Raw genomic sequence first — 27,173 nt, 5'->3', positions numbered from 1 at the left:
TGAATAGTACCTGGTAGTATTTAGTTTTCTTGGACTTTTCAAGTGACGTCAGGGTCAAGTGACGTCGTCACCTGCACGTCCGAAGTTCTCCTCTCCGTCCTGTGTGCTAGGGCTTTTCAGGTGATTTAACAGTACTGCATACGGGGCGAGTTGGTTAACATACATCTTGCAAAATTTTAGCGCGAAAAACACGGACAGAAAGAGTTGGTGAGTTGGAGGTGAGTTCAGTTGGAGGTGAGTTCAGGTGAGTTGGAGTGCTTGAGGCGAAATTTCCTAATGGCTCCTTCAGTGCCGCAGCGAGGAATAAGGTGGAGGAAATACTTTATTATAAACCGATATACTAGTCTTGGTCAAATGTTTAAAGGGAGTCCCCCAAGGTGTAGAATGTGTTCCGCTAAGGCACGCTGGCTGTGTCTGAATGAAGCCTAGGGCTCTTTTAGTGAAGGCGAGGGAATAGGGGGTGGTGACTGCAGCGTTACATAGGTAAAGAATGTTTTTTATCTGCCCTGATCTGAGATAGTTGACACAGTGCACTGAATCACCTAATGTTCCAGAGCATCGGAAAAGTATGAACGTTTCGGAGAATGTCTCTCGTCCGTGTTGAGAGACGGACATGGTAGAGGGGCTTTCCCTGATGGTCTTGTAGTAGTCAGCCATTTGCTCTTCGGTCGTTACGGCGTCTTCCGTTGGCGTTGGAGCATTGGAGCGGTGAAATTCGAGTTGCCCTGAAACATCACGTACCCGCAGCCGCGTGAGACTGCCCCAGATTTTTATCTTGCGCGCCTAGGCACCTGTAGACGTAAGTGGGCATGGTTTATATAACTCCTTGCGCGATTTCGCTTTTCACGTGAGGCGCCATTTTTCGGTCGTTCTGGCTCCAGTGTAGTCAATACACAATTTTGGAAGTTTTATTGCGATAGCATTAGACGTCCCATTGCTAAGAAATACTTGTCACGAAAAGCCAGGTGGAAATGAAATTCAAATAAATGCAATGTAATTGCCACTTGCCCATCGTGGAACTGAGCATCGTGGAACTGCCCACCGGTGGCTGTGTTTGAAACAGCCACCTGTCGGGGCAGTGGCGCATCGCTGAACCGCTGCACCACTGCACTAGGAGTGGTATGGAGACTACTCGCGATCTATGAATCTATGCAAGAGAATGAGTACTAGCGCGGATCGAATTCTAATGCCATTGCATTGTACTCTTGAAGGGACCCTGAAATGATTTCAATGGGCATATTATAGCGCAACAGATGTTTAGAGGTGGTCTTTGGTCTTTGTGGGTATTCAAGTCAGATTTGAAAGCTCTGCGTAGGCCCTATTATTTCGAAATAATCATTAAATATCGCTGCTCGCAGTACCTTGCAACCGATCAGGGCGATGCCTCACCGCCGCGTGTCCCCTACCCCGATGACCTCGGTAGGCAGATTGGGCGAGCTTGAAGGCTGGCTCTTCTGCCCACTGGTGTCATTGGGGTTGGAGGACACGCGGTGAGGTAGGTCACCCTAATTGGTTGCGAGCCACTGGGAGCAGCGATATTTAAAAATTATTTCTAAATTATAGGGTCCACGCAGAGCTTTCGAACCAGACTCGAATGCTCACAAAGACCAAAGACCACCTCTACAGATCTGTTTTACTAGAATACGCCCACAGAAATCATTTCAGGGTCCCTTTAAGGGTATATGTTCAGCGCAGTCCAAGTCTTTTTTTCTACACTCAACAACGTTGGAATGTGCCACAGTTCTCCCACGGTCGCTTTGAGAACTGGTCTATTTTTGAATGAGTCGGATCATGGAGTCAGAATGTCGCATTGGCAGCATTCTGACAAAGGCTACTCCACGGCCGTAACGCCAGTAAATTATTTAAAACTTTGGTCTATGTTTATACTAAAAAGTAACCATGCCGAGAAAATTTTCTTTTCACTAGATTGTTATATATTATGTATGCATTATGCTCACTGCATTCACAAACTCATTCCCTCACGAACTATTTATAGAGATGGTTTAGGAAGTGACAAAGACGAAGCATGACAAGTCTGCTCGTGCCCCTAACGTTTGCTCGGTTTGCAAGCGAATAACGAGACGAGGAAAAAGCCTGCTCTCTAGCCCTTCACCTCACGTTTCAAGGAACTCGCTATGGGTAAGCCCTCGAAGTTCGCTGAAACTCGAATTTGTTCGAAAGAGTTCTGCCCCGAAAAAAGAACTACAGATGAGTCGAGATAGCTATAGGAGACCATGTTGGGTTCCTTGAGCTGTTTATGAGTAGTTCTGTCAAATAGCTACCACCCGTAACCGCAGGAGTGTCCACCGGCGCGGCCGGTACGAACAGCATCGTCACTGTACGAGCAGTGCAGTTCATAAATCTGCAAATTTAGACAATGTTAGTGCTGTAGTCGCGGGAGGGACGTTCTCCGTGGAGTTTGGCGCATGGTTTCCTCCATTGACGGCGTTCTTCACTGCTGTAATCGTGCCGCAGTCCATACATAATTCCCGTGTTCGCCAGTGGGTAATTAGAACATGATCCACGTACCGTTGTTTGTCGTTGTTTGCGCCACAAGTGGGAAAAAAAAAATACAAGCGGCCATCAAAGTGTCAGAGTATAGAGTGCCTGCGGGACGGCACGCGTATAGGTGGCGCCACGATCGACCTGAGGGCTAGAGAAAAATTGAGGGTGTCATAACGAGTGGTGCCTTGGAGCTAGATCCGCGTAGGCTGGGGACATAACGCGCAAATGACATTATTTGTATGTAATGTCAATTCGGGATTGGATTGGTTATCGTCTATGAGACCATTGTGAGCGGTTAGCGGAGGCGGGCGCTGGCCAGTCATTACGTGACCCTATGTTGGTAGGAGTGGAGACAGCTGTGCGGACGTAATGCACGATATCTGAACGTCCGACGAGCACAACTAGGGTTGTATGTTAGCTTGCTGTTCAAGGCGTATCTTCTAAGTACCGAGTTTGTTTACCCTGTTCTCACCCAAACAAGTCACTCACACACGTATGCCTAACTGCGTTTAACAGCCACATTACATGTATTTCCCTGCAGATTCTTCTGATAGTGAACGGACCTCCATGCTTGACCCTTCTGCCACCGACACCACTGGCGAAGGTGGGCAGTTAACATCACCTGCGAATGCTCCCATACGCGGACTCATATTGACTTTTTGTTTACGGTCATTTAGCGAATATATCCGCATGTTCTCCGTCTTGTCTGCCATTGCCACTTTAGGTTGTCGTCTCGTTTTGCCACAGTAGTATTTTTATGCATGCCAGCTCAAAATTTCTCGAAGTCATTATCATTGCTGTGGCCGTGTATTTTAGGGTTCAGAATGGTGTGTGCATATTTGGGTGAGCGTGAGACGGGTTAACAAAATTTGAGAGCATAACATAACAATCAAAAGAAAACAAAACAGCAGACTATCAACGAAAGTTAAGATCACGAAAGCAAATCAACGATACCGTTCGCGGGTATGTAGCTAGACATGTCAGACAACACCGTACGAAACTAACAAGTAAACTTAATGCTGAGTCCTTCCTTTTGATACTATTCTCTTTGGACTCTCATCAATACGTACAGCTTTGTTTTAAAGTCTTCAAGCCTCAAAGCTCGCGCTTGGACCGTGTAACCAAATAGTTACAATCCACCCGAAGCTTCGAATCTCCGGATGAGGAGACAGGCTGTTGTCCCCGCTTTTGCGAAGTTTTCGAGCTTCACTTAGGGCTCAGAATCAAACTCTGTGGCCGGAAGACTTTTGAACAAGGCTGTAAGTTTTGCGGCGCCAAGGTCTCGCATACAACACGGTCTACTCTGTTGATCGCTTATACGGCTCTCATTGTAACTTGCTTAATTTTTTTTCCCTCAATTTTCACCAAGACGATGTTGTCCCTGGGACGTCCTCAATCGTCACTCCGTTCAAGGGTAAGAAGTCTGCTTGAAAATACAAGACTATTCGCAGCTCCAAATCAATCCACTCAACCCAATGGCTTGCTCCAGAAACCACAGATTCAGGTCCGGCATAGTAACGCGTAATAGGTTTCCGTTACCCGTGCGCTTAAAACGGCCTATCTGTACTCGACTCTTTGTGATACCACCGCGTGAAGGCCAAAAAAAAAAAAAAAAAACATGAAAGCGAACATAGAGAGAGGTTCGCTGCTTTTCATTATGTGTGTCTTATCTCTGTAAAGCCTCAACAGCAACATTTTATCAGTTCCCGAAATAAGACGATGTGCCCCAGAGAGCTCTATTGATAAGAAACATGAGCCCTGTAAAAAAAATGGCCGCAATCGTAGTCGTTCTTCGAATCATTTCGCTCGGGACGACTTTTTCCTTTCTGGTAATCCTAGATAACTCGCAATTACTGATGTAATGTCGCACTGGCATCCTGTAATCACGGTCCTGTTTTTTTTAAACGCTTCGTCATTGGCAACTGAACTTTCTGCGGCACTTTTGGTATGCTGTAATTGATGTTTGCCTTGGACGAGTAAGCCGTGAGGCTAACATCTCGGTGCACTCGAGCGGCTCACAGTGCCTTGTGCAGCATGACCGTACATCAAAGTTACGTTGTAAGCAGAACTGGACCTACATAGTTGAGAGATAGACGACGAGCCGATTAGAGGGGATGTAAATAGTGCATCACCAGGTGGCATTACTAGGCTTTTATTTAACACCCCCCCCCCCCCCCTCCCTCTCCCTTCCTTCGTTTAGTTCCCTTTAAACCCGCTCTAGTTTGGAACCTGAAAGAGGAAGTACCAACTACCTGCGCATCCTGTTCCGATGCTACCTGCCCTTCTCGAGCTCAGTGGGCTCACACAAAATCTGTCTGCAGAGACACATTGGTCAGTGTAAATCAGTACGAGCGCAAACGCACTTTTCCTCTCGATAAACAGTTGGTGATTTTATTTTCCTGTATCGTGCATAGCACTGACTTTTTTTAAAGAAAACTCTATGTGGACCGCTTTTTACAAGACATATGGTGTGAAATTCGGACTTGTTCAGCGTTTTCCATGTCATCATTCCATGCTGCTCTAATGAGGCACCCGTAGCCGACTGCAGGGAAGTGCAGCGTTTCACGAATCAAGCGGTTAGGAAAAGCCGAAAGTTAACGTTTACCTGTGCGTAATCCCTTAGGCGCAGACCGCATAGCGACTTCCCTGTAGCAGTGAATAAGTGCTGCACACAGGTGTTTGCTGTTCAGAAAAGCATGCTGCCAGTCTAGTCGGTTAATGTAACAAGTTAAGGCGGGCTAGTTGGTGGTTGACAATGGAGTGCATATTGCAACCGCGCAAAACGACGCAGGACGCGTCTTGTCCTGTGCTTTCCTCTCTTCGTCCTGCGTCGTTTTGCGCGGTTGCAATATGCACTCCATAGTCGGTTAACGTCTTCTCATTATTGTCTTCTGTTCTCTGTCTGCTTTTCATGCCGAGTTCTTCGTAATAAGTGTTTGCTTCTGTCAGAAAGGCCACTACCGCATGTGTACCGGACTCCCACACGCTCGAATTCTATGAACAGAAATTTTACTTTGAATGAGATCCAGTGTAGTAATACAGTATTCAAAACCTGTGTACGCAAGGACGACGTTTTCGACGTGGTCATCGATGGGGTTCTTTAGTCCGATTAGGATGAGGCGGTTGGCCGATGTATTCTGGCCGCCTTCGACTAATCGCCCTGATTAAAAGTCGAGGCATGGCAACAAGCGAAAGTGCCGTCGCAGAGCTGGTTAGGATAGGACTGCCAAATTTGTTTGCGGTGTGGAGTGTTCCCAGATCCGTAACTTTTTGCAGCGTTACGAATACTAACAGATTTTACTGAAATACACTCAAGCCATGTTCCTCGCTCTCTCACCTTTGTGCAGTGGCCACATTGTAAGTACACAGAACTTAATTATTTTCTTGCCACAGCAGCTTTCGCCGACAACCAATAAAAGTTAAAAGTGCCCCAGTGCAAAACAAGCATACGTGCTCAGGAGAAGTAAAGGAACGCCGCAAAACTACCAGGATGGACTGCATGGCGATCTTATAGCGGCATTCTTATAAATTCAAACGAAAGGTGACTTTTAATTTCAGTGTGATAAAGAAAAAAAGGGGGATTTGAGTGCATTATTTGACCCACGATTTGTGACAACATTTCATGCTTTTTGAAAAGTCAGCGGAGGTAGCTGCTTTTGATGCCTTACCTTTTTTTTGTCAGCTTTATTTCCCTTCCTTTATCGCACTAAAAGCTCCTTAAACGCGCTCAGGCACTGCACACTCTCCAAGTGTCTAACTGCAAAAATCTTCTGCAGAACCATCAGATTGCGGGAATAGTCAGGATAGCGGTATATATGAAGCGCGATATCGAATTTAAAGAATTGACCAAGTAAACTGTGATATCTCGAGTGGCCCTCTAGTTTACTGAAGGAGTTTATTCGATTGCTTCGAAACCTGGAAAACAAACCTTACTGAAAACCCGGAAAGTTTCTGGCGCACCTCGGTTACCGATAAAATATGTCCGTCCGTTACGTATTTTGTAACGGCATGCGCCATTGCCGGGCTCCTTTTGGTGGAAGTGAAATACTATATACGGTGAGCTACGGCGATCCTTCGGATGACAGCCTCTGTTGAAGTAATTCCTTTCACTTTTTACCTCCACTATGCCAAAAATGTTCGCCCACGAAGAGTTAGTTCTACATAACACCATTCGGACCCTCATGTTCCTGGTAACCGTGGTTTTTGTCGCTGTGCTGTTTTGTGTGTGGCTGATATTGGCCTTATAATTTCTGTAACTGCACCCCTAACCTGGTTCGACATAAGTTCGAACTAATAATTGGAACTTAATTGGAATAAAAAAAAAACATACCTAAATAGGGGAAACTACGTTCCAGGTAAAAAAGTCAATAAAGTATTTTATAGAACGTTGTAAACATGAAGCTGGAACGGCGAATACCTAGAAATGAGGCCACAGGCCTTTTTTTTCCGCGTGTGGCCTTTTGGGCTTTATATTTCCCTAAAAATAATCCCATACACAGACCGGTAATTTTTACTGTTGAAGATAGAGGTTCTCAGAATTTTATGCTACGTTCTTTCCAGGCTCTTCTTTCGTCGCATGCTACTGCGTGCGCTCACAGTGCATTCATTGGTCGTTCTTTCTCCCCGCCAGCTGCACACCGCCACTGTTCTTCACCATCGCCGGCCTGTTGCTGGTGTTTCTCGTCGGCTCCAATCTCTTCATGTTCATCAGCGGTAAATGCTCCCACACTGTAGTAGGATACAACTTGAAATAAGTGGCTGTGGCTCAACTTAGCTGAGCCAGGATATACAGAGCGAAAGCTCTGTCAGCAGGGACTGGAATTATATCAGCGAGAGGAAATCACGCGATGCATCACATGCCACAAATGCAAGGGCGAGCGTCCAGAGCGACGCTCGGCGTAGCGGCGGACATGACTGCCAAGCGAAAGAGCGAATCACGTGACACATCACATTCCACAACTGGCGAGGAGGAGAGGCCGAACAGCAGCCAGCGCACAGGCGTGCGTGACTGCCGAGCGAGCAGCTGTGGCTTCGGCGAGACACATGGCATGACGTCATAGCCACATGTGGCGCGCCTGCCGTTAGAGGTCGAATCTAAGAGCCAGTTGACCTTCAGGCTCAGCATGGGAGGAGTAGAGCTTTTCGCTCAAAAAAAAAAAAATCAGCAGTTCGTAACACTCGTCCACGGTGTGCAGCGTCCTGATTTACACCACGGGCCAGTCACAGCAGTAAACGAAATCAGCTTTTTAATGTCTGACTATATTAATTAAACAAACCTGGTATGAATGTTCTAGAGCCTATAATTTTTTTTCTTGCGATTAGCTTCTTGTCTAGGTGAGAAGAAAAGTTTTAACAACGAACTACTTAATTTTTGTCGTGGAGGAATTTTGTGCGGAGGCCCTGAATGTGGGCGGAGCTTCACTGCAGACTTACCCTGTATCCGACTGTAGTGCAACACAAGCGCTAACTCGACTGCAGATGCGAATTGAAGGCAGCAGAGTGGTACACATCGTGAATGGACTCCCTTGACTCAACCCACTGCTCACGCTCAGGACTCTTGTGGGTGACGCGGTGCCATTGCTCAGATTATACATATCCTTGGAGTTTTCCTGCCATGCTTATCGCGCCGCTTTGCGGTGACATTTAACAAGATTTGAAATAAACTATTTACAGAATGAACTTGCTCCCTTCGAACAAACAAACAAACAAACAAACAAACAAACAAACAAACAAACAAACAAACAAACAAACAAACAAACAAACAAACAAACAAACAAACAAACAAACAAACAAACAAACAAACAAACAAACAAACAAACAAAAAACAAACAAACAAACAAACAAACAAACAAACAAACAAATAAATAAATAAATAAATAAATAAATAAATAAATAAATAAACAAACAAACACAGAACTTGATGTGGTAATAGCAACACGCATTTGGCAGCCGCCTCATGTGCACTCTCTTTTACGGGGCGTTCCTGACGAGATCCTCTGCCATTTATAGAGCGTGAGAAAGGGCGCCCTGAGCGCTGCAGTGAACTGAAAACAACGTAAGGATAGAGAGAGAGAAAAACATCATTTGACGGGCAAATCTTGGCGAAATTTCAAGCTTTCATCATAAAATTGCACGTTGCAAAATTGCACACTCGTTTGCAGTCACACGAATCGTCTATGGTACATCATAAGGTATTAGTCATCAGGCACATATGTTTGGTTTGGTTTATTGGAGTTTAACGTCCCAAAGCAACTCAGGCTACGAGGGACGCCGTAATGAAGTGCGCCGGAAATTTCGACCACCTGGGGTTCTTTAACGTGCACTGACATCGCACAATACACGGACCTCTTGAATTTCGCATCCATCGAAATTCAGCCGCCGCGACCGCGATTGAACCCGCGTCTTTCGGGCCAGCCGCCGAGCGCCGTAACCACTGAGTCACCGCGGCGGGTTCATCAGGCACATAGAAGCAGGACGAGTTGTTCGTAGTGCTCGTCCCGTGTTCTTCATCCGAGTTAATAGTTCCGCTGTGGCCATGTGCAGATTATAGTCCTTAAACCAATAATGCCTAGCAGCACATACTAATGAACTCGTACGGAATTCTAAAAGAAATGGATTGCCACTCTTTTAAAAGAAACTCGGGCTATTAATGACGCCGTCAAGCAGTCGCTCTGTTTCGCATCTGCGACCCTTGAAGCTTAACTAGCTTAAGAGCTTAACAGCAACTACAAACTCTGGTTGTCTGCAGCGAACCTGGGCAGTGCGCCCAGCATGGAACTCACTGCCGAGCCCGAGATGGCGGTGATCCTCACGGAGAACAGTGTGCCAAGTATCGCGGCACGAGCGGAGGAGGAGCATGTAGAAGCAACCCGAAAGACAGCTGCCACGAAGACTCGAGGTATGCTTCTTGGAGAGCTTCTCGGAAAGTTGTTTAACAACGCCTACTCTGCGTAGCTACTCACGGCTACACGCGACTTGGACGCCTTCTCCTTTGCAGCTTTTGAGCTTGAAATACTTATCAGAGGCACCAAGGCCGAGGGGTTTTGTATCTTTCAGAAAATATCGCTGAAACGGAGTCGCTGCTCGTGATGAGGCATTAGAGTGAAAAAAAAAAAAAAACATTTACCGCTTGTAACACGGGACCTCCAACGGTAGTTTTACCAATTCGTAGACCATCAAGCAAACGAATGAACCATGTGAGCGTGTTTGATTGTGTATATACAAGACACACGCCGCGTATGTGTTCGTGCATGTGGGCACGAAAGAACTAAGAACTGAGGCAGCAGGTTCCTGTCGGTGGGCTGCCCCGACGTATTCACGAAAGCCTAGCTCGTTTTTTGGCGAAAAAAAGTGAATTTATCGAACTACTCCGCACACATTGCATTAGCTATTGCCTGCTCTAAGCCACCAACAGCTAGAAAGTTAAGGCTCCTATTAAAGAGAAAAGCCAACATCGTCCTGGCGGCAGCGTTTTGTCGAGAAACCCATGACACGCGTGACGTCACGCGTGCATGCCTCGGATGAAAATAGAAGAAAAGGCCAGAGCATGTCTCAAACAACTAAACTTCATAAAGATTTTGCGCAAAGAAAGACTTTCATAATTATCGCGCCGCGAACCAGGCACGCTACCAACTAGGCCACGACGGCACGTTGACATGGCTGAGGTACAAGGGGGGTGTTTGTGTGGTTTGGCTTAATTGAAAGCTTATTAATGTGGTAATTAGTGAAGGCACCTAGAGACGTACTAATTTGTGAGCTACTCTTTAGGATAACATTATCTGCGTATACTGCAGTGTGGCAGAGTTCAATGAAAAGAATATGAAAACTGTGTCATGATATTGTGACAAATAAGTGAATGTGAAATGAAGGACATATACTGTATGTGAAGAGAAACCGCTGAAGGGAGCCATCTATGCTGTCGCGTCATACCCTTAAAAGCGGGGCTTAAGTGTCTCCCTGATTTTTAACGCGACAACTTTAGGGTTCCCGTTCTGCAGAAAATCCGTGGTCGTCGTGGTCAGTGCTGTGAGCGAAAATTCCACAGAGACCCAACCTAGATCGGCCATCTGGGTCACATGACCTTGTGATGTTATCAGAAGCTGCTCACCTGACTGTGAACAAACTGACCACCATGGAAGGCGCCTGTTAATTAATGACTGGCCGCGAGAGATTACTCGGAAAGAGCAACTTGGGTCGTATAAGCCACACCGGTGGCAGCATGCAACTGCCATCGTAGGGCAGTGGCGCATCGCTGAACCGCTGCACCACAGCTCCAGAAGTGGTATTCAATTCAATTCAATTCAATTCTTTTTATTATCATTTCTTCAGCACAGTACATAACATCACTGTCTGGATCCTTAGCCAAAGGCTAGTTATGGATCCATGCAATAAAAGCAAAGATATTAGTGAGGACAAATGCTTTCTACATGCATGCCAAAATAATACACATAAGAATGGTGGAAAAATGAAAAGCGTACAAGCAAGAGGGTTCAAATTACAGAAATACAAGAGGGCTCACTACAAAAAAATAGAAGAGTGTGCAAAGAAACACGAAGGCAGGAACAGCATTCTTTATACAAAATAAACGCAGTTGCCTTAGAAGTGATTATTCAATGACATATAAATGGCAAACCCAACATATACACTACAGAGAATAATAAGAAACAATCATAAAGCGATTTGCATTGTAAATCAGGTAATTATTTGTGATAGAAAAAAGGTCTTCAGTGAAATATAAGGATTAGACGTTGCAAAGACTGCACAGGGGATTTTATTCCAAGTTTTTACCCCTTGATACTCGAAGCGGCGCTGGCCATAGTCATTGCGAGATGTAGGAACCAGAAATCTTCCCTGTGCTGCTGAACGGCTGTTAGTTGGGGCTCTATGGAATGTGTTCAAAGGAAAGGGGGAGGTGCCGGAGAGGACTCTTAGTACAAGTAGTGCAACGCGAAAATCTCGAAGCTGCAATGCCGGCATTATTTGGAGTCTAAAAAACAAAGGGCGAGAAGGCGTATACGGTGTTGTGCAAGTCATTATTCTCAGTGCCCGCTTCTGCAGGCGTAAAACAGGTTCAATGTAAGTGATGTAAGTGAACCCCCATGATTCTATACAGTAAGTTAATTGGGACTGGAAAAAGCTAAAGTATATTGTTTTTAGTGTGTGTATTTCGAAATGTCGCCGAGCTTTGGCCAGAACGAAACATGCATACGATAGTTTGCTGCGCAATTTTTCGATATGCGGTTTCCAGTTTAATGCAGCGTCTAAGGTTACACCCAAGTACTGAATAGTTTTAACTTCTTCAATTTCTTTATCTCCTATCGATATTGCGGAGCAGGTATTCTGGTATTTTTTATAAGGGGATGCAAATATAACATATTTAGTCTTGCCTATATTCAAAGTGAGTCTATTTGTTAAAAACCATTTATTGACTCTCTGAAGTTCTGAGTTTAAAATATGCTTGGCTGTTTCAACGGAGTTAGCGGTCACCAACAATGAGGTATCGTCGGCGTACATAATGGCACGGGTATTTATTAGGCAATCGGGTAAGTTGTTTATGTAGAGTGTAAAAAGTATAGGCCCCATTACTGAGCCCTGCGGAACACCTACGGAAATAGAACGCGAACTTGACGCGTGTTCGTCAATAATAACACACTGCCGTCGCCCAGTTAAATAGCTTCTAAAGAAATCGAGTGATACTCCTCTGAACCCATATCGTTCTAGTTTCTTGCATAAAATATCGAGATCCACAGTGTCGAATGCCTTCTTAATATCCAGGAATACACCAACAGAAATATTGTTATTATTGAGAGCTTCATTGATTGAGTCAGTTATAGAAAGCACGGCCGTGGTGGTCGATCTAAATTTCTGAAAACCATGTTGGGACGTTGACAGAATTGCATTTTTAGTCAGGAATTGCGTAATTCTTTTAGCCAATAGTTTTTCGAAGAGAGTGTTGATACGAGTATGAGGACTCCCGGAGATCTATGAGTGTAACGTCGAGAATGAATGACCAATTGCGCGTATACGGGCATTAACTCATTAGCGCTGCCGCGTCATACCCTTAAGGCGGAGCTGGAGGACCTTCTTCAACTCTTCTTAGGAGCTTCAAAGCCAGTGCATGCCTGACCAGGGCTGCACTTATTCCGTATTATAAAAGGCGACATTGCAGACGCCGACCACAACGCAGAAAAGAAACATAGAAACTTTTCTATGTTGTGGTCGGCGTCTGCAGTATCACGTTTTATAATTCACCCCAACGAGGCGAGTTTTCGTCCAACTCTTGATATCCTTAATCCGTATTAGTGGGTGGCTCGTGGCACTTCCATAGTCCTGGGCTCTGAGCACGGCACGAAGGTTTGTCTAACATCCGGTCTAGCATCTCTATAGCGCCCAGTGAATGCTGTCTGAAGCCCACCACGTTGCTTGGCGACCCGCAACCTGTGCTCTGGCCTGGAAACTTCTGGCGAAGAGTGCATGGCTTCGCAGCGCCGCAGGGCAACGTCGTACGCGTCGATAGCCCAAAGCTGCTCCCCAGCCGGTCGCTGGTATGTGTGCTAGGCAGTCGGATCCAGGAGTACGGCGTGATGAGGCTGGACGGCCTCTGCGACGTAGTCTTCGTGCCCTTCTACGCATTGCCCAAGGGTGGCGACACTCTCCTGAACGACGGCCACAGGATCGTGCAGGAAGTGCTGGAGGTGGCCGCCAAGTCGGTCAGGACCACCTACGGCATCCACGTGCCACTCAGGTATACACGAGTCTGCACTGTCGGTCTCTGCCACATGTGGCGGCCACTGAGAACGACAAATCAAGGAAGGAGCTCCACGTGACTGTTTTGGAAGTGTCGTAGAGGAGCCCTGAAGGGATGCTGAGGATGAATTGAAGTTGGCCTGCATGGATATATTGTCGCGTCCTTATGGCAAACACACTAGTGTCATTGAAAGCGCAGCTATCATAAGTTAGAAAAGATAAAAATAGAAACAGACAATTCCACCACCGGCCGTTTTTGCATGGTAACTGGGATGGTGTCTAAAAGATTGTTTTCGGTGCGTATGCCCAGTTGCAAACGCTGATAACGCAGTGTTTTTCGGGCTTAACGTCACGCGTATCATTCCCACGAAACATGTGTTAAGAGACTGAGTAACGTTCGGTACCCACACCATGAGGAAGGTATCTCAGCCTGGCTGGGAGTAACAGTGAAGGGAACGAATTCACTGGTAACAGTGAAGTGGTAACAGTGGTAACAGTAACAGTGAAGGGAACGAATTCTTGCGAGTGCTGACAGAGCACAGGCCGATCTGCCAGGGCAGTTTGTCGACCATAGCTGCCATGTGGTGGCCTCCATTAGAATCGAACGGCGCTTTCAAATGTTGTGATGGGATTTTTTAAAATACTGTCCTGAATTAATTTTTACACTACGCAGCCAAATGATGTTTGTATGCGTACAGTATAGACCGGCGACGTCTCTTACAAACTGAATTTGAGTTCGCTTTGCTATACACAAGGTGAATCGTTCATGAAAAGAAGCCGATTCTCGTGATTTCATCCAGAAGTTTAGAGAACGGATTCGACTTATACAGCAGTCAAATGGATATATGGAACCGACAAATGTGTTGTTCAGAGCTAGCTGAGTTAAGATTGGTTACAATCTATTATTAAAGGCTTTCGATTCCTTAGGCACGAAACAAATCGACGCATGGCATCGTAAGCTTAAGTACTGCGAATACTGAGTTTAAAATAACGCTAAAATAATTACGCATAATGCATGAATTCATATCGACGTTTCCTGCTAGAATTTAGTACTGTGCGCGTTGCAGAAAACTTTCTCAAGTTATGACCGACCTGAAACGAAAGAGTGCCCTGAAGAAGATGAGAGACTACTGGATGAAAAACAACATTTACCACTATGCGCTGCTAGACCTGCAAGCCGAGAAAAACGGCACCACGGCCTCTGACGTAGTGGGACGAGTCTTCGCCCTGCTCAAGGCAAGTTTCATATTCCTTATTTAGGCTCAGAATTTGCTATGTAGACTATACGAACTTAGCTTACTTAGCTCTAACATCCAGGCTTTCTTACAGGATGACAGCATAATTTTTGAATGACAGTAAAAAATATGCGGCAAAGTTCTTTAGCTCAAAAGTCAGTGCCTTTCGGCTGTCTACAACGTCCTAGGTAAGAATATCGAGCAAAGTATATGCCTGCAGGTGTTCAAAAAAAAGTCTCCTCTTTTAGGGCCTAACCTTAAGTAATATCTGTAGTAGCCACATGCACCGGACCGTAATGGTTTCGTATAATATGTGGTATGAGGGGTTTAGCATCCCAAAACTGGTCTCGGGTTATGAAAGACACCTTAGTGGACGACTCCGGATTAATTTAGACCTCGTGGAGTTCCTTGACGTGTACTGGTCGTTACTTTCAGTTCCTATGGTAATGTTTTTGCAATAATCGGACGTTGCCCCCCCACTGACTTATTTGATTTCTCATTTTCTTTGCGTCTACTTTCTCCGCCATCTTAGAAATTCAGGCATGCACAGAACAACATCCGCCGCGAATCAGAAGTTGCCACGAAACTCCAGCGAACTGCGTACGTCGTCTTGGGCGTCCGTCCACGCTTGGCAACCAATGACCAGCTTTTCAAGACCCTCGAAAAGCACGCACGGTACGGAATGTTTGGGCACGTTGCAGTCATTATTTGCGAATTTTAATCACTCAAGCAGGCATACAATGCACTCTCGCTAGTTCCGTCTCACTTAATTCGAACTGCCGTTTATTCGCACTCACGGTCTGGTCCTGAAAACACCAAATGCATAAAAAAAATCGTTCTTCCCTTACAAAAAAGTTTTAGACAGTCTATAGAGTGTCTATAGACTTCTGTCTATAAAGTCTGTAGACTGTCTATAGACAAAAGTCTATAGGCAATACAAATGCCATAGACAGTCTATAGACAATCTATAGATTCATGGTCGTACACTTTTAGTAGGCTCTTGTCTATAGACGGTCGATAGGCTATGAATAGACAAAAACAATATCTATAGGAAGTCAATAGAGTCAATAAGAACTCTATAGACTGTCTATAGACCATTTTTATAAGCGTTAAGACCGAACTCCGCATGATGCCAAACAGATTCTCGGTCTTCTTGGAGTTGAAATTACCGAAAGCTTCTACTAGCGACTTTAAGAGTATACGCCTCATTTTTGGTGCCAACTTACGGTATGTGAGTGGTGTTGTTAATAAAAAGCGAAAAGAGAGTCTATGAATGGTGCCTAATTTTGCCAATCAACAGGTCGTTTGCGGTCAGCGCTTTCATATTGCGCACACACATCAGCGACAGCGGCCCGCCAACGCCGCAGTACGGATGCAAGGTCACCGGTCCTGCGCCGTACAAGATTAAGAACAGCAAGCATATGATGGGAATGGTGAGGCTGCCGGCGCTTTCGCCTTAAAGGGAAACTCCATAGGCTTTAGAAATCAACGAGCTTAAGAAGGTCGAATGTGTGAAACTTACTGGTAAAGCATGCGAAGTTTTTTTCGGCTAGCACTTGAAATAGTGAAATAATCCCCGATTAAAATCTGGACGCCCTTCAAGCTTCTCCGCAGTGCACAACGCCGAGTGGGGGGCGCATGATGACGTCATCGAAGGTATCGGTACATTTCCAACGCACAAACGCCTGCTTTGAAGGAAAAATCCAACGCCACCGAAGGCAAACCCTGCCGAGAGTTGTTTGGCAGCGTCTAAGGAGTCAGGGCAGGGTGTGGCCCTTTCGAGTACCCTTTCGATACCCTTTCGAGTATTTAGATTTTGATCCCAAAATAAACGTTGTCGCTTGTGACGCTAATCGTCATCCGCGCACAATACTAGAGGTCGTCTTTGAGTGACTGATTTCAATGTCGGCACGCCGTCCCCTCCTGCAGGCCGATGCCGTGTCCTATGCGAGGAAGTTCCGCTGGGCCAGAAACACCACCCTGGCGGTCTCGTTCACCCTCTGCACGCGCCGCTATCGGCCAAAGAGAGAGCTGCACATCGGCGCCGAATGCATCAAGGACGCCAAGAAGACGACGACGGCGATCACTTCGTCCGCCGTGAGCAAAGCTTCACCAAGAGCGGGAAGTCACCCCCGCGCAAGGCTGCCATGTTAGCGCGCGCGCCTTATACGAGCTGATGCATTCTCAACAAGCGCGCATTAGACAATCATTCACCTGCCGCTGTTTCAGGCTTACATAGTGACTCTGCATGGGAACCGTGCAACGTCTGTCTACTTGGTGGCACTTAGCTGAGTATGGGATGAGAGACACCGGAGCGAGCCTTAATTTCTGCCGCAGGGGTTCTTCAACGTGTTCTCACATCGCACAACACAAGGACATTCGAGATTACGCCTTGGCCAAAATGAGGCAGTAAAAGTCGAGATTCAGTCCCGTTACCTCGGGTCCAGCAGCTGAACGCCAAAGCCAATGAGCCTCACGGTGGAAGGTCAACGCTTGACGAATAACTCTCTCGAAAAGCAATCACTAGTTTTTCAGTTGGAGTGGGTTGGTTCGCCTAGCTATCTGGGGTTTAAAGGGCAACTGCATAAGTTTGATATCTACGAGCTTAAAAGGGTCGAATGTGTGAAACTTGCAGGTAAAGCATACGAAGTCCTTGTGGGCTAGCATTTGAAACGGTGACGTAAAAGCCGATTAAAATCGCGACTGCCTTCAAGCTTCTCCACAGCGCACAACGCCAAGTAGGGGGCATATGATGAAGTCATCGGAGGTATCGGTACACTTCCAACGCATAAACGCCTCCTTTGAAAAATAACGCCACCGAAGGCAAACCCTGCCGAGATTTGTTTGTCAGTATCCAACGAGGCACGACAGGGCGTGGCTGACGGCAGCGGTAATTTGAAATAATACCCTCCTTGACGTCACACTGAACTTCCCCGCGCTCCTTCAGTGCTTTGAGGAGAAGTGAAAAATTCAATCGTCGATTGCGTCAGTATCTTAAATGCTAATGCAAAAAAAAACTTGGCATACTTCACCTACAGCTCATATAGATTTGAATCCTTGAATATCGCAAAATTCTGAAGAAGTGGTGCGATTGTCCCGAAGCGACTCAGGCTATAAGGGATGCCTTAGTGGAGGATTGAAGATAATTTTGACAATACGGGGTTCTTTATTGTACACTGACATCCACAGCACACGTGCTTGTATAATATTTCGTTTCAATTGAAATGCGACCCTCACGGCTTGGATCGAACCCGCGTCTTTCAGGTCAGCAGCCGAGCACCATAACCACCGATCTTCCGTGGCGCCTTTTTCCATTCGAGTACCCACATTAGATTGGTTAACTGCAAAAAAAAAAAAAAAAAGTTCTGGCCTCGAAAATTCGAAGTCTCATCACATGTATGCAAAACTTCCAGCTTATGTAACATACGTGAGACCTACATTACAGTATGCCAGTGTTATATGGGACCCTCTTATAGCCAGAATAATTCAAAGCCTCGAGAAAGTGCTACGCATAGTAGCCAGGCTCATTTTCTGAAATTTTTCACGCGATGATTTGGTAACATAAATGCTCAGTTCCCGCAGCTGCCTTCTTTAGGGGGTAGCCGGAGAAAAAGCAGGTTGAAGCTTCTTTTTTTTATTATTCATGAGTTCATTCATCTTTGACACGGCACATTACCGAGTATAAAGAGAGTCAAGTAAATTACGATGAAGGCACATTACCTAGTATCAAGGCAATCAAGCAACTTACAATGAAGGCACGATTATAATTACTGCACTGTACAATCACACATTAACGCATACACCCACTCATTTTTACTCAGAGTTACTGCACAACGACAGTGCTGACCAGCTGTGGTTCCAGAATAAGGTGCAGTATTGTATATTTAAGATAAAAGAGCATCTATGAAATGAATTTTGTATAAGTTGTAATAATCGAGTACCCAGGATTTTGTTTTTTATTGTAGTGTTTTTCTCTCAAACACTTTACGTTTTGCTCTGATAATGTGTAATTATGTTTTCTGCCTCCATCCTATAACGCCCTTCACCAGCCAATAGTATTTTAATATGAATAAATTAATAAATAAATGACAGCATCACACTGTGCTTACTTTCGACAGCTGTGCAGTGAAAGGCCGGACTTCTACGCGAAACAGACCATCGACAAGATCCAGCACACGGCCTACTCGTGGCGGAAAACGGAGGTCGTGGCCACGTACGACACGGCGGATACGATGCAATGGAAGGCAAGGCGTCCAGCTTACGCTTCACACCTTTCAAAATTAACGCTTTACGGTGCAACCGTATATTTAGTTGTGTAAGAAATTGACGGCCACTCTCCAGATGGAGGATGGATGGATGGATGGATGGATGGAAACAACTTCATTAAAAAAAAAAATCTTCCCCTACTGGTCCAGGAGTCCACGGGTTTAACTGCCATCTTGGAACAATGGACACCTCAATCATGCTTAAGCTACGTGGCGGTAGTGACAGGTGTGCGCTGCATGCGTTGGCATTGACAACGTTGTGCCAGAAACGCGGCGCTGAAGTCATAGGCCGTCGGCGTTCATTGTGTTCATTGGCGTTGGCGTTGACAACGTTTTACACTCCGGTCATTTTAAGGAAAGGAAGTGCGCATAACTGGCTCCCTGGGTCAGTGGACGCCTGAATCGCGCTTATAGGCACGTGGGGGGCTGAGAGAGAGATGTGGGCTGCATGCGTTAGCATTCCCAACGGTGAGCGAAATCTCGCGATCAACCGTTAACTGCCACCTGACAGGGTGCCAGGGTGGATGGGGACTTTAATGCAAATATAAAGACAAACAGGAATTTCTGAGCACTTATGCGGGAGAACAACTGGCTCATACGCCTCCCACGGCTGTGGCAACCTCGCGAAATAGTTGCGTAGACCTCGTCTTTGAAAAACAGGCATTGGTGCAGCAAGTCGAGCATATATCCATCTATTTCTCCGACCACAAGCTTCATCCATTACAATCAAGAGCTGTTAGTGGAGTGGTTCTTGAAGAAGAAATATGTGTGAAAAATAGCAACTTGTCTGTAATTGTACATACATTTCTTGGTTGAATTCTTCGCGTCAGTCTATCGAAATGCTGGAACAGCTTATTTGCTGCGCTCAAATTTCGCATTAGGAAGTAACGTAATCGTCGGCAATTTTTTTGCTTGCCAGTTCAGAAGGGCCGCCTAAGAGGCCTGCCATAATCAAGATCTCAGGGTTAATTTCGAGCTCCTTCGAGCAATTTCGAGCAAGCAATTTGGTGTGCACCTCCTCCTCTTCCTCCCCCTTATCCATCTGTTATGACGGAGTTTAAAGCTACCAATCTCTTTTCCGTTCCAAGAGCTCGTTATTCTATTTCTTTTTTTCGTTAAGAAACAACAAAGGAAATATCAGTGGTTCAGGAAAGAGGTCTGCAGGTCAAGCACTAATTTAGCGTCCCTCAGTTAGTCTGTTTCGCCTTTTTATGTGCGGTGCATCGTGATACGTTAGCAACTTGCCCAACTGTCTATTCATCTCGTCTTGCTTGGCCTCTCCCAACGACGCAGATATGCTCCCTGGAGAAGACCCACCGACATCTCAAACTGAGCGTCGCACTGTTCGACGCGGAATGCGAAGACTGGCGCGGCAAGTGCGCGCGACACAGCACGTCGCGCATGGGGGGCTCCGACAGAATGCGGAAGCTGCACATCTACTTGCGCCGACTCTCTCGTCGGGGCAAAAACGCAAGCAGGACCTGCGATTAAAATCGCCATGTACCGTGCGCGCTTCATGTATCCGTGTATCTGACGAAAGGCGAAGAAGTAGTTTACGCGTGGAAGCCGCACACTGCATGTGTGCCATGTAGGTACCCATGTCGCCCAATAAAAATCAATGAACGGATCAATTTACAGCTCGATCAATGCTTATGCACGCAGACGTGCGTGCCTGCAACCGTTGTCCCAAGAATGTGTTGCATGCGCAGGCTTCTCCGCTAACCTCCTGCCGTCTTCGCTAGTTATGAACATGTGGCACCTCGTTCCTGGAAGAGCTCTGTTCCTAGAAACTCTCCAGGCAACTGTCTAAGCTCTTCGAAGTACAACTTTATTGCGTTTACAAGGAACAGTAAATAAAAAATGAAGTCAAAGGTAGCGCCGTTGTCAGTAGTACGAAATACGAACCACCAACGCCTCAGATACCACAGGCAGGTTCCCGATTGTCAGCAGGTTGGTATGCAATACGGAGGGCGCCCCAAGCAAAAGGTCCTTCTGCCTTTATCGTGAACAATGCGCACTTTCAAAATGAAGACCTTAAAAACAAGAGTAGGTAATGAAGACCGACAGATTGAAGACAGGAGTATATAAAGCGGGAGTCCAGAGCGTGGAAAAAGTAGAAGGCAAAACTCCGCCTGTAGTTTTCTTCGGCCGCATCTTTCGACGCTGAAATTAGTACTTTAAGCGAATTTCTTCAGTAGCACCAGCAGTGAACAAGATTCATGAGTATGAACCACGCTTCAAGCCTACCCTGCGGTACCTTTACTAAGGTGCATAGTCTTTCCCCTCTGCATGGTGCTGAGAAGTGGTTACCGGAGAATGAGTCCGCTAGCGCACTGAAGCGTGCGCCGTGTACCCTCTGTTGTGCTGCAAATTTCTTCTGCTGGCTTGAAAAAGAGCTCACACTCGGTATATTCCATGCATCTGTCAAGAATCGGACAGGGACCAGTAATGGATAAAAGGTGAACTCAGAATATGGGAAGGAAGTTTTTTCAGTTAGACAAGTAATTGAATTAGATAATTATTTCCACAGAAATTTACTTTTTCCGTTCTGGCACGAATTTCGTACTTATAGATGGGCTAACCACTGCGGCCGGGTCTTCTCTAGACAGTAGTTCTTCGACTAAAAGAAAACGGCCGTACAAATATCGAAACACTCTCGATGTAATAAGCACTCTGTTGGATAACTTCTTAGCATTCAGTAGCACGTTAGCATTTGTGCAATGAACAGCGGAAGGACGACGACACATGGTTCGCCGAAGAAGAAGTACAAGGCAAGGCACGTGGTAGCACGTGCTCTCAGATTCTCAGCTGCCTTACTCGATTACGGCATCCTTTTCAGCCATCTTTAATTGCACTGCGTAAACCGTGACTGTTCCTGCTGCTCCTTACCTACCAGCATTGCCTACGATGGACGAGAAAAACGCTTCTGCCAAGGATGCAGGTGAGGGCATTCGACGGCGAACGGTACGGGGACATCCTGATGCAGTGACGACGGCGCTACGAGCAGTCCCGTCCGAAGCCTCGAGTGTACAAAATGCGTCGCACCCAGATGGTGGGACGCCTTAAATCGATTTTTTTTTCTGACTGTGGCGCCATCTAAAGTGAAACATTGATTTAGGGGTGGTTGCGTGTTGGAAGCTGGCAGCGTATACAAGATTACTAGAACAGAGGCGTAAACCCGCCGCGGGTGGTTCAGCGGTTACGGCGCTCGGCTGCTGGCCCGAAAGACGCGGGTTCGATCCCGGCTGCGGCGGCCTAATTTCTATGGAGGCAAAATTCTAGAGGCCCGTGTACTGTGCGATGTCAGTGCACCATAAAGAAGCCCAGGTGGTCGAAATTTCCGGAGCCGTTCACTACGGCATCCCTCATAGCCTGAGTCGCTTTGGGACGTTAAACCCCAATAAACAAACAAACAGAACAGAGGTGTAAGATGGGCGTGGCATTTAGCTTTCGTGTGTGCTTTCTCCGTCATTGCCGTGGTTTTTATGTGTCGCATGTTAACTCTTTGGGGCGTCAACTTGATTAAAATAAATCATCGAAGAGCTGCTCTCTCATAATGCGGTAGCCGCTTACCCTTTTACCTCTGAAATGTCCTGGTAACTATTTTAGAAAGGGTAGCTCGAATGTGTCCTACAATAATCTTTCCGAAATTATTCTCCGAAATATGTGATATGTCTGCACAGCACATTAGGCCCGTCACCGAACGCCTGTCTATTTTTTGACGAAAATTAATGCAAGGATTCGACGGGAGCGAATCTCAAAAATTAGGGGGACGACCAATGTAACTGGTGCAATAGAATGCGATAGCATCCAGTTTGTGGCTTTAGCTTTTCTTGTTGTTTGATGTGACCCTGCTGAGGTGGTTCAAATCTTCCACCGTTCCGTTCCGCTTCATGCGCGTCAGATGCGTTTGGAAGTAGATTAAAGTTGATGCAGACGACTATTTATCAAGCAGAGCGATAGAGGCTTGCAGTTTAACACGTGCGGTAAATGGCTACGCCGATGGTGAGTGAACCGCTGGCGAAGCTGGTCTGTTCGAGCCGCCGCGCGTTCGAATCCCGCTCGAGGCTATGCTTTTTCTTTTTTTTTTTTTTGGCGGGGCTGGAAAGACACAGGCTGCTCTTGTCGAGCTCTTCCCGTGCAACACCAGCCACGGTTGGCAGGTGGCCAGTGTGATGCCGGACAGCGGTTGCCGCGTTTTTGCTCCAACGGGGCTTCTATATGCTATCGGATAAAATGTCTGTGTGGTTTTTCATGTCAGTGCACGTTAACCTCCGGTGGTAGTATGTGCAGACTTGGGATGTTAAACTTTTTATGCATAATGACATGTAAAGCGAATAAATCTCGGTGTAATCTGATGCGAGGATGTATGCAAACCTAGTTATTACACCCCCTTAACCGTTTTTGACTCATTTGAAATGAGTCTGCTTGCTCCTAATTGCGCCAACGTCTTTTACCCGTAATTGTTTTTTCCCAAGCTTCAGATATACACAGCCGCAAAAATAGTTTGTTCAATGCGTTGAGTGGAAACCTTAAAGGTGGATTAGAATGCAATTAGGAAGTAATTCCTCTATGAACCTGAGTGTAACCGTATGGCTACAAAGGAAAGAAAACCATTCTGTTGTAGCCGCTCGGCTTCGCTAACGAACACTATTGCATAAATATTCCCAAACTGGTATTAGCTTATATACTGATAACAGTCGGGAAAGGCTTTCGCTAAAAAGAAGTAATAGCGTATTACAAACGCCTGCCCAACTTGAACCGTCCCCTCCGCTTCCGTGGGTGCACAGGTGAGCGACAAGCGGAACCAGGCACTACGCGCTCCCACGCCGCACACTCGAGGCAGCGCGCGCCGTCCTTCTTGGTGGTCGATGAGCGCCGGCAGGAGTCCCGCAGCCTCTCGTATCTTGGGGTCTTTATGCCGCTCTATCTGCTGCCCCTCCTCTTCATCGGATCCACGGTTCGTCACACGAGCTCAGTTGCTCTCTCTCTCTCTCGCTTTTCCGCTGGGTCATCTCCCGCGTAGGGAGGAGCGTTTCCCGTTTACACTCACCATTGCCTGCTCCCTTCGCAGTACGGCGGCCTTCTGTTCAGCGTCTTCTTGCCTCTGCTGCTGTGGAGCTTTGGCGGGCTGCCCAAGCCTGTCACAGCGCTGGTGCATCTCGTCACCCTGCCGCTGCTGGGACTCATGGCACCGGAGAACGTCGCCAGCCAGTACCTTGCTGTGCGTATAAAGCTGCGAGGAAGGGCCAAGGGTATTGGGGTGGTGCTAATTACATAATTGCCGGTATATCTACAAAACCTTGAAATTTCTGCAACATTCCTTACCTTAACTGCTAAGAGTGTTCCGGGGAAGTCGCGAACGGTTTGGTTTGAGATTTAATCAGTGGTTACGCAGTTCAATGACATAGAAACACTTACTGTGCTGACATAGAATATCCTAGAAAAGGGAAATAAAGAGCTCGTTACGGTATACATACGTTTTTTTGTTAATGACGGTGCTGATAAGAGTAGAAAATAAGTTGCGACATCGATTTGGATACGAGATAATTTTACGAGACAATTTGGATAATAGGTAGAGGCCTTGAGGCTGTTAGAAGTACCCGCTGCCCTTCGAAGGTCGGCGTCAGCGGCGGATGCGCTATTATACCTTGTACTGTTGTCCCCGTGGTTCCTGTTCAGGTCGTCCGTACGCGAGTGTCTCAGACAAGGTAACCTACGCCCTACCTATAGGCTTTTAGTGCTGTCCTATCAGAGTAAAGCTCGAGATGTACACTGACAAACAACGGCGGCAAATAAAGTAGAAGACGTACATGTCTTCTATGGTTTCGACATTTAGTGTACAAACAAAGGCTATCGCTTAAGTTGTGCGTTCGCGTCCGCGTTTTCGGATACAGATGGCGCACTCAGTGCTATTGTACACGCCACTGAAGACTGTAAATATACTCAGGTGCTCGCTATGTTCAATTTATCCGGCCTGGCGACTTGTTCTGTCTGTCTCACAGGTCGATGTTCTGATCGTCGCGCTGCTGCTATTCCTGGTCGTGGTCATCGACGCCTGGAGCGAGCTGGTAAAGAGCCTGGCCCAGGGCGTGTGCGCACGCTTCGGTCTGCGGCGCCGCACATTCTTCGTCGGCGTGTGCCTGTGCTCGTTCGTAAGCTCGTGGCTCTTCTCGGCCGCCGTGGCGTCGGTGACGTTGCTGTACTTACTGGACCGCATATGTCTGACCATCTTCAAGAAGAACATGGACCGGCCTCCGGATGTCGTCCACTGCTCGCTTAGGCGCCCGTCGCAGCTGGAGTGGAGTTCTGAGCGCCCGGTCCGCGTCGACGACGAGGCACTGTTCAACCGGCTGGCGCAAGTCGTGCTGAGCATGAAGAAGCCCAAGCATTCGGAGCATCATCCTAAGACAGGGACCCAGTATGAGGACAAGGACCCTGTCGCGAACCAGGGTTCCTCTGCCGCCGCCTTCACCCCCGACGTACGTGTTTCTATAGAGTGTTATCAAAGATGTTTTTATTTGAAACGGGTGCGAGGAGGTCCCGTGAGGCGTTGATACCGTCGATGTCGGCAAGACTAGGGCCGATCTGTATGCCCATCTGAACCACTAGAGGAAGAGGGCGATTATAAAAGAGGACCTCAGAGTGTCAACATAGACGTGCCTTCTGATGACGAAGTCCTCATTGTAGTCATTATGGTACCTGTGAACAGTGTCTGCGATTAAGCATAAAAGCCTAACACATACCGAGGAGTCTCAGAGGTAACGTTGAGGTGTCGAAGGCAAAGTCTGATCTCGGGCCTCGGAAATACCTCAGAAAGAGGGCTATGTAGATGAAGGTTTACGCAGCTTACGCAATGTAACTGCGACGTTGCATGACTTGACTGATTCCACAGTGTCAGTCAAAACCTCAATTGCATTCCATTCAATTGCATTCCAGTACATCCGGTGTCGCATGTACTGTGGCTCTCTACGGTACCTCTACGTGAGCTGTTTCTACTGATTTAGTTCTTCTCATTTACATGTCCTTATCCAACATTAAAAAAAAACTTGAATATTAGAAAACTGTGAGATACTGGTACAAAAATATTGAAGGTAATGGTGCATTCTTCTGGAACGCAGCAAAATATTTATTTTATAGTTTTTCTATCGCTAGCGTCGGGCAGTTAAGACTGCGTTAGAAAAGATAGCAAATGCGTTAATAGCAAAAAAAAAAAAAAAAAATTCCTGCCGACGGGAGATTTGGGATATATTGATTATTATAGTGAAATCTTAAAAGATATGAAAAAATTGCGCTTATAAACTCTTTCAGTTAAAAAATGCTTTTGTCCCGAATTGTTTGGTATGAAACACGCGTCCTGTACTGTGCAGGTACATCAACAAATCCGTGAGGTAACTTCTTCGAGTGACGACGTGGAACTTACGGACGCCGGTAGGCAGCAGAAGGGCGGCAAGAACAAAAAGGCGCGCTTTGGTCTGTGGCGCCTGCAGTGGTCCAAAAAGCGCCCAGCAGTCAACCCACAGGTCAGTTACTGAGCGGCGTCATCAGTACCCAAAGGGGGATGAAAGGAAAATGTGTGTTCATGTTCATTTTAGGTGGAACAGCGCGAGGGTGGACAAACCACGAAGAAACCGACACTCAGAAAAGCGTAGTCTTATTTCCTTGTGAGTCCTGCAGTGCAGCTCGTGTGTCATTCCCAGCTCTGCAGATATTGCATAGGAGAAATTTCTTCCCCACCCCCTCACAGCTTTGAAGTGCCATAGAGGTGCTACTGAACCTTGCTTGCAGTGCCCAACGTGACCTTGAGAATTGTGAACATGGCACCTAAACAATATTTGTACTGACTTCTCTGAAACCTCCAACACTGTCATTATTCCTTTACTAAGCTGTCGACATTGTAGTCGCAAGTAAGGTAATCATTCGTTACTTCTATGAAAAGCAACGGTTGCTGTTATAGCAAGGCGCATTCAGGTCAAGCATCTGTTTTTGGGCTGAAATTGGGCGAAATCGACGCACCTACGATTTGGTGCCCTCGTCTAGCTGAATTGCAAATGATACGTTACTCATCTTAACACAGGAGCGTCAGGAACCTCCGGCCAGCTCTGCTGCTCATTCGGGAGCCGATAGGCGACCCCAGGAGGACAAAGCGACGGAAGGCGACGATGCAGACCGCCGATCAACCTTGACGCCAGGTGGACCGTCCAGCGCTGTGTCTAGTAGGGAAGTCACTACAAGCCATCCCCGCCATGTGACGCAAGGTATCTTTCGCGGGAGCGCGTCTTTCAAGTACCGTTCCGTCACCATAGACACCGCAGGGATCAGTTCTAGGGCCACTTCTATTTCTCATCTACATTAATGACGTCGTCCAGATAACTGCTAACACACCTGCTAAAATTTGTTTATATGCAGATGACTGTGTTCT

The 27,173-nt window shown here is 46.6% G+C and overlaps 1 protein-coding gene across 1 annotated transcript; it reads left to right on the top strand.

Annotated features, from left to right (window-relative positions):
* The first annotated feature begins 1,623 nt into the window (after positions 1–1,623).
* LOC149364943 (uncharacterized) lies at positions 1,624–20,315 on the top strand. Its single transcript, XM_089574930.1, has 11 exons — positions 1,624–3,109; positions 3,875–3,919; positions 7,136–7,218; positions 9,254–9,403; positions 12,991–13,249; positions 14,319–14,487; positions 15,019–15,161; positions 15,787–15,919; positions 16,416–16,583; positions 18,605–18,730; positions 20,045–20,315. The coding sequence occupies exons 3-11, from the start codon at positions 7,206–7,208 to the stop codon at positions 20,240–20,242; spliced, it is 1,359 nt and encodes a 452-aa protein (XP_089431056.1). The 5' UTR covers positions 1,624–3,109; positions 3,875–3,919; positions 7,136–7,205; the 3' UTR covers positions 20,243–20,315.
* Positions 20,316–27,173: the final 6,858 nt, after the last annotated feature.

Source organism: Amblyomma mixtum, chromosome 2 (assembly GCF_055824585.1).
Source record: "Amblyomma mixtum isolate Tamu chromosome 2, ASM5582458v1, whole genome shotgun sequence".
Lineage (NCBI taxonomy): Eukaryota > Metazoa > Arthropoda > Arachnida > Ixodida > Ixodidae > Amblyomma > Amblyomma mixtum.
The sequence above is the reverse complement of the archived record's forward strand: the minus strand, read 5'-3'. Positions and strand labels throughout refer to the sequence as shown.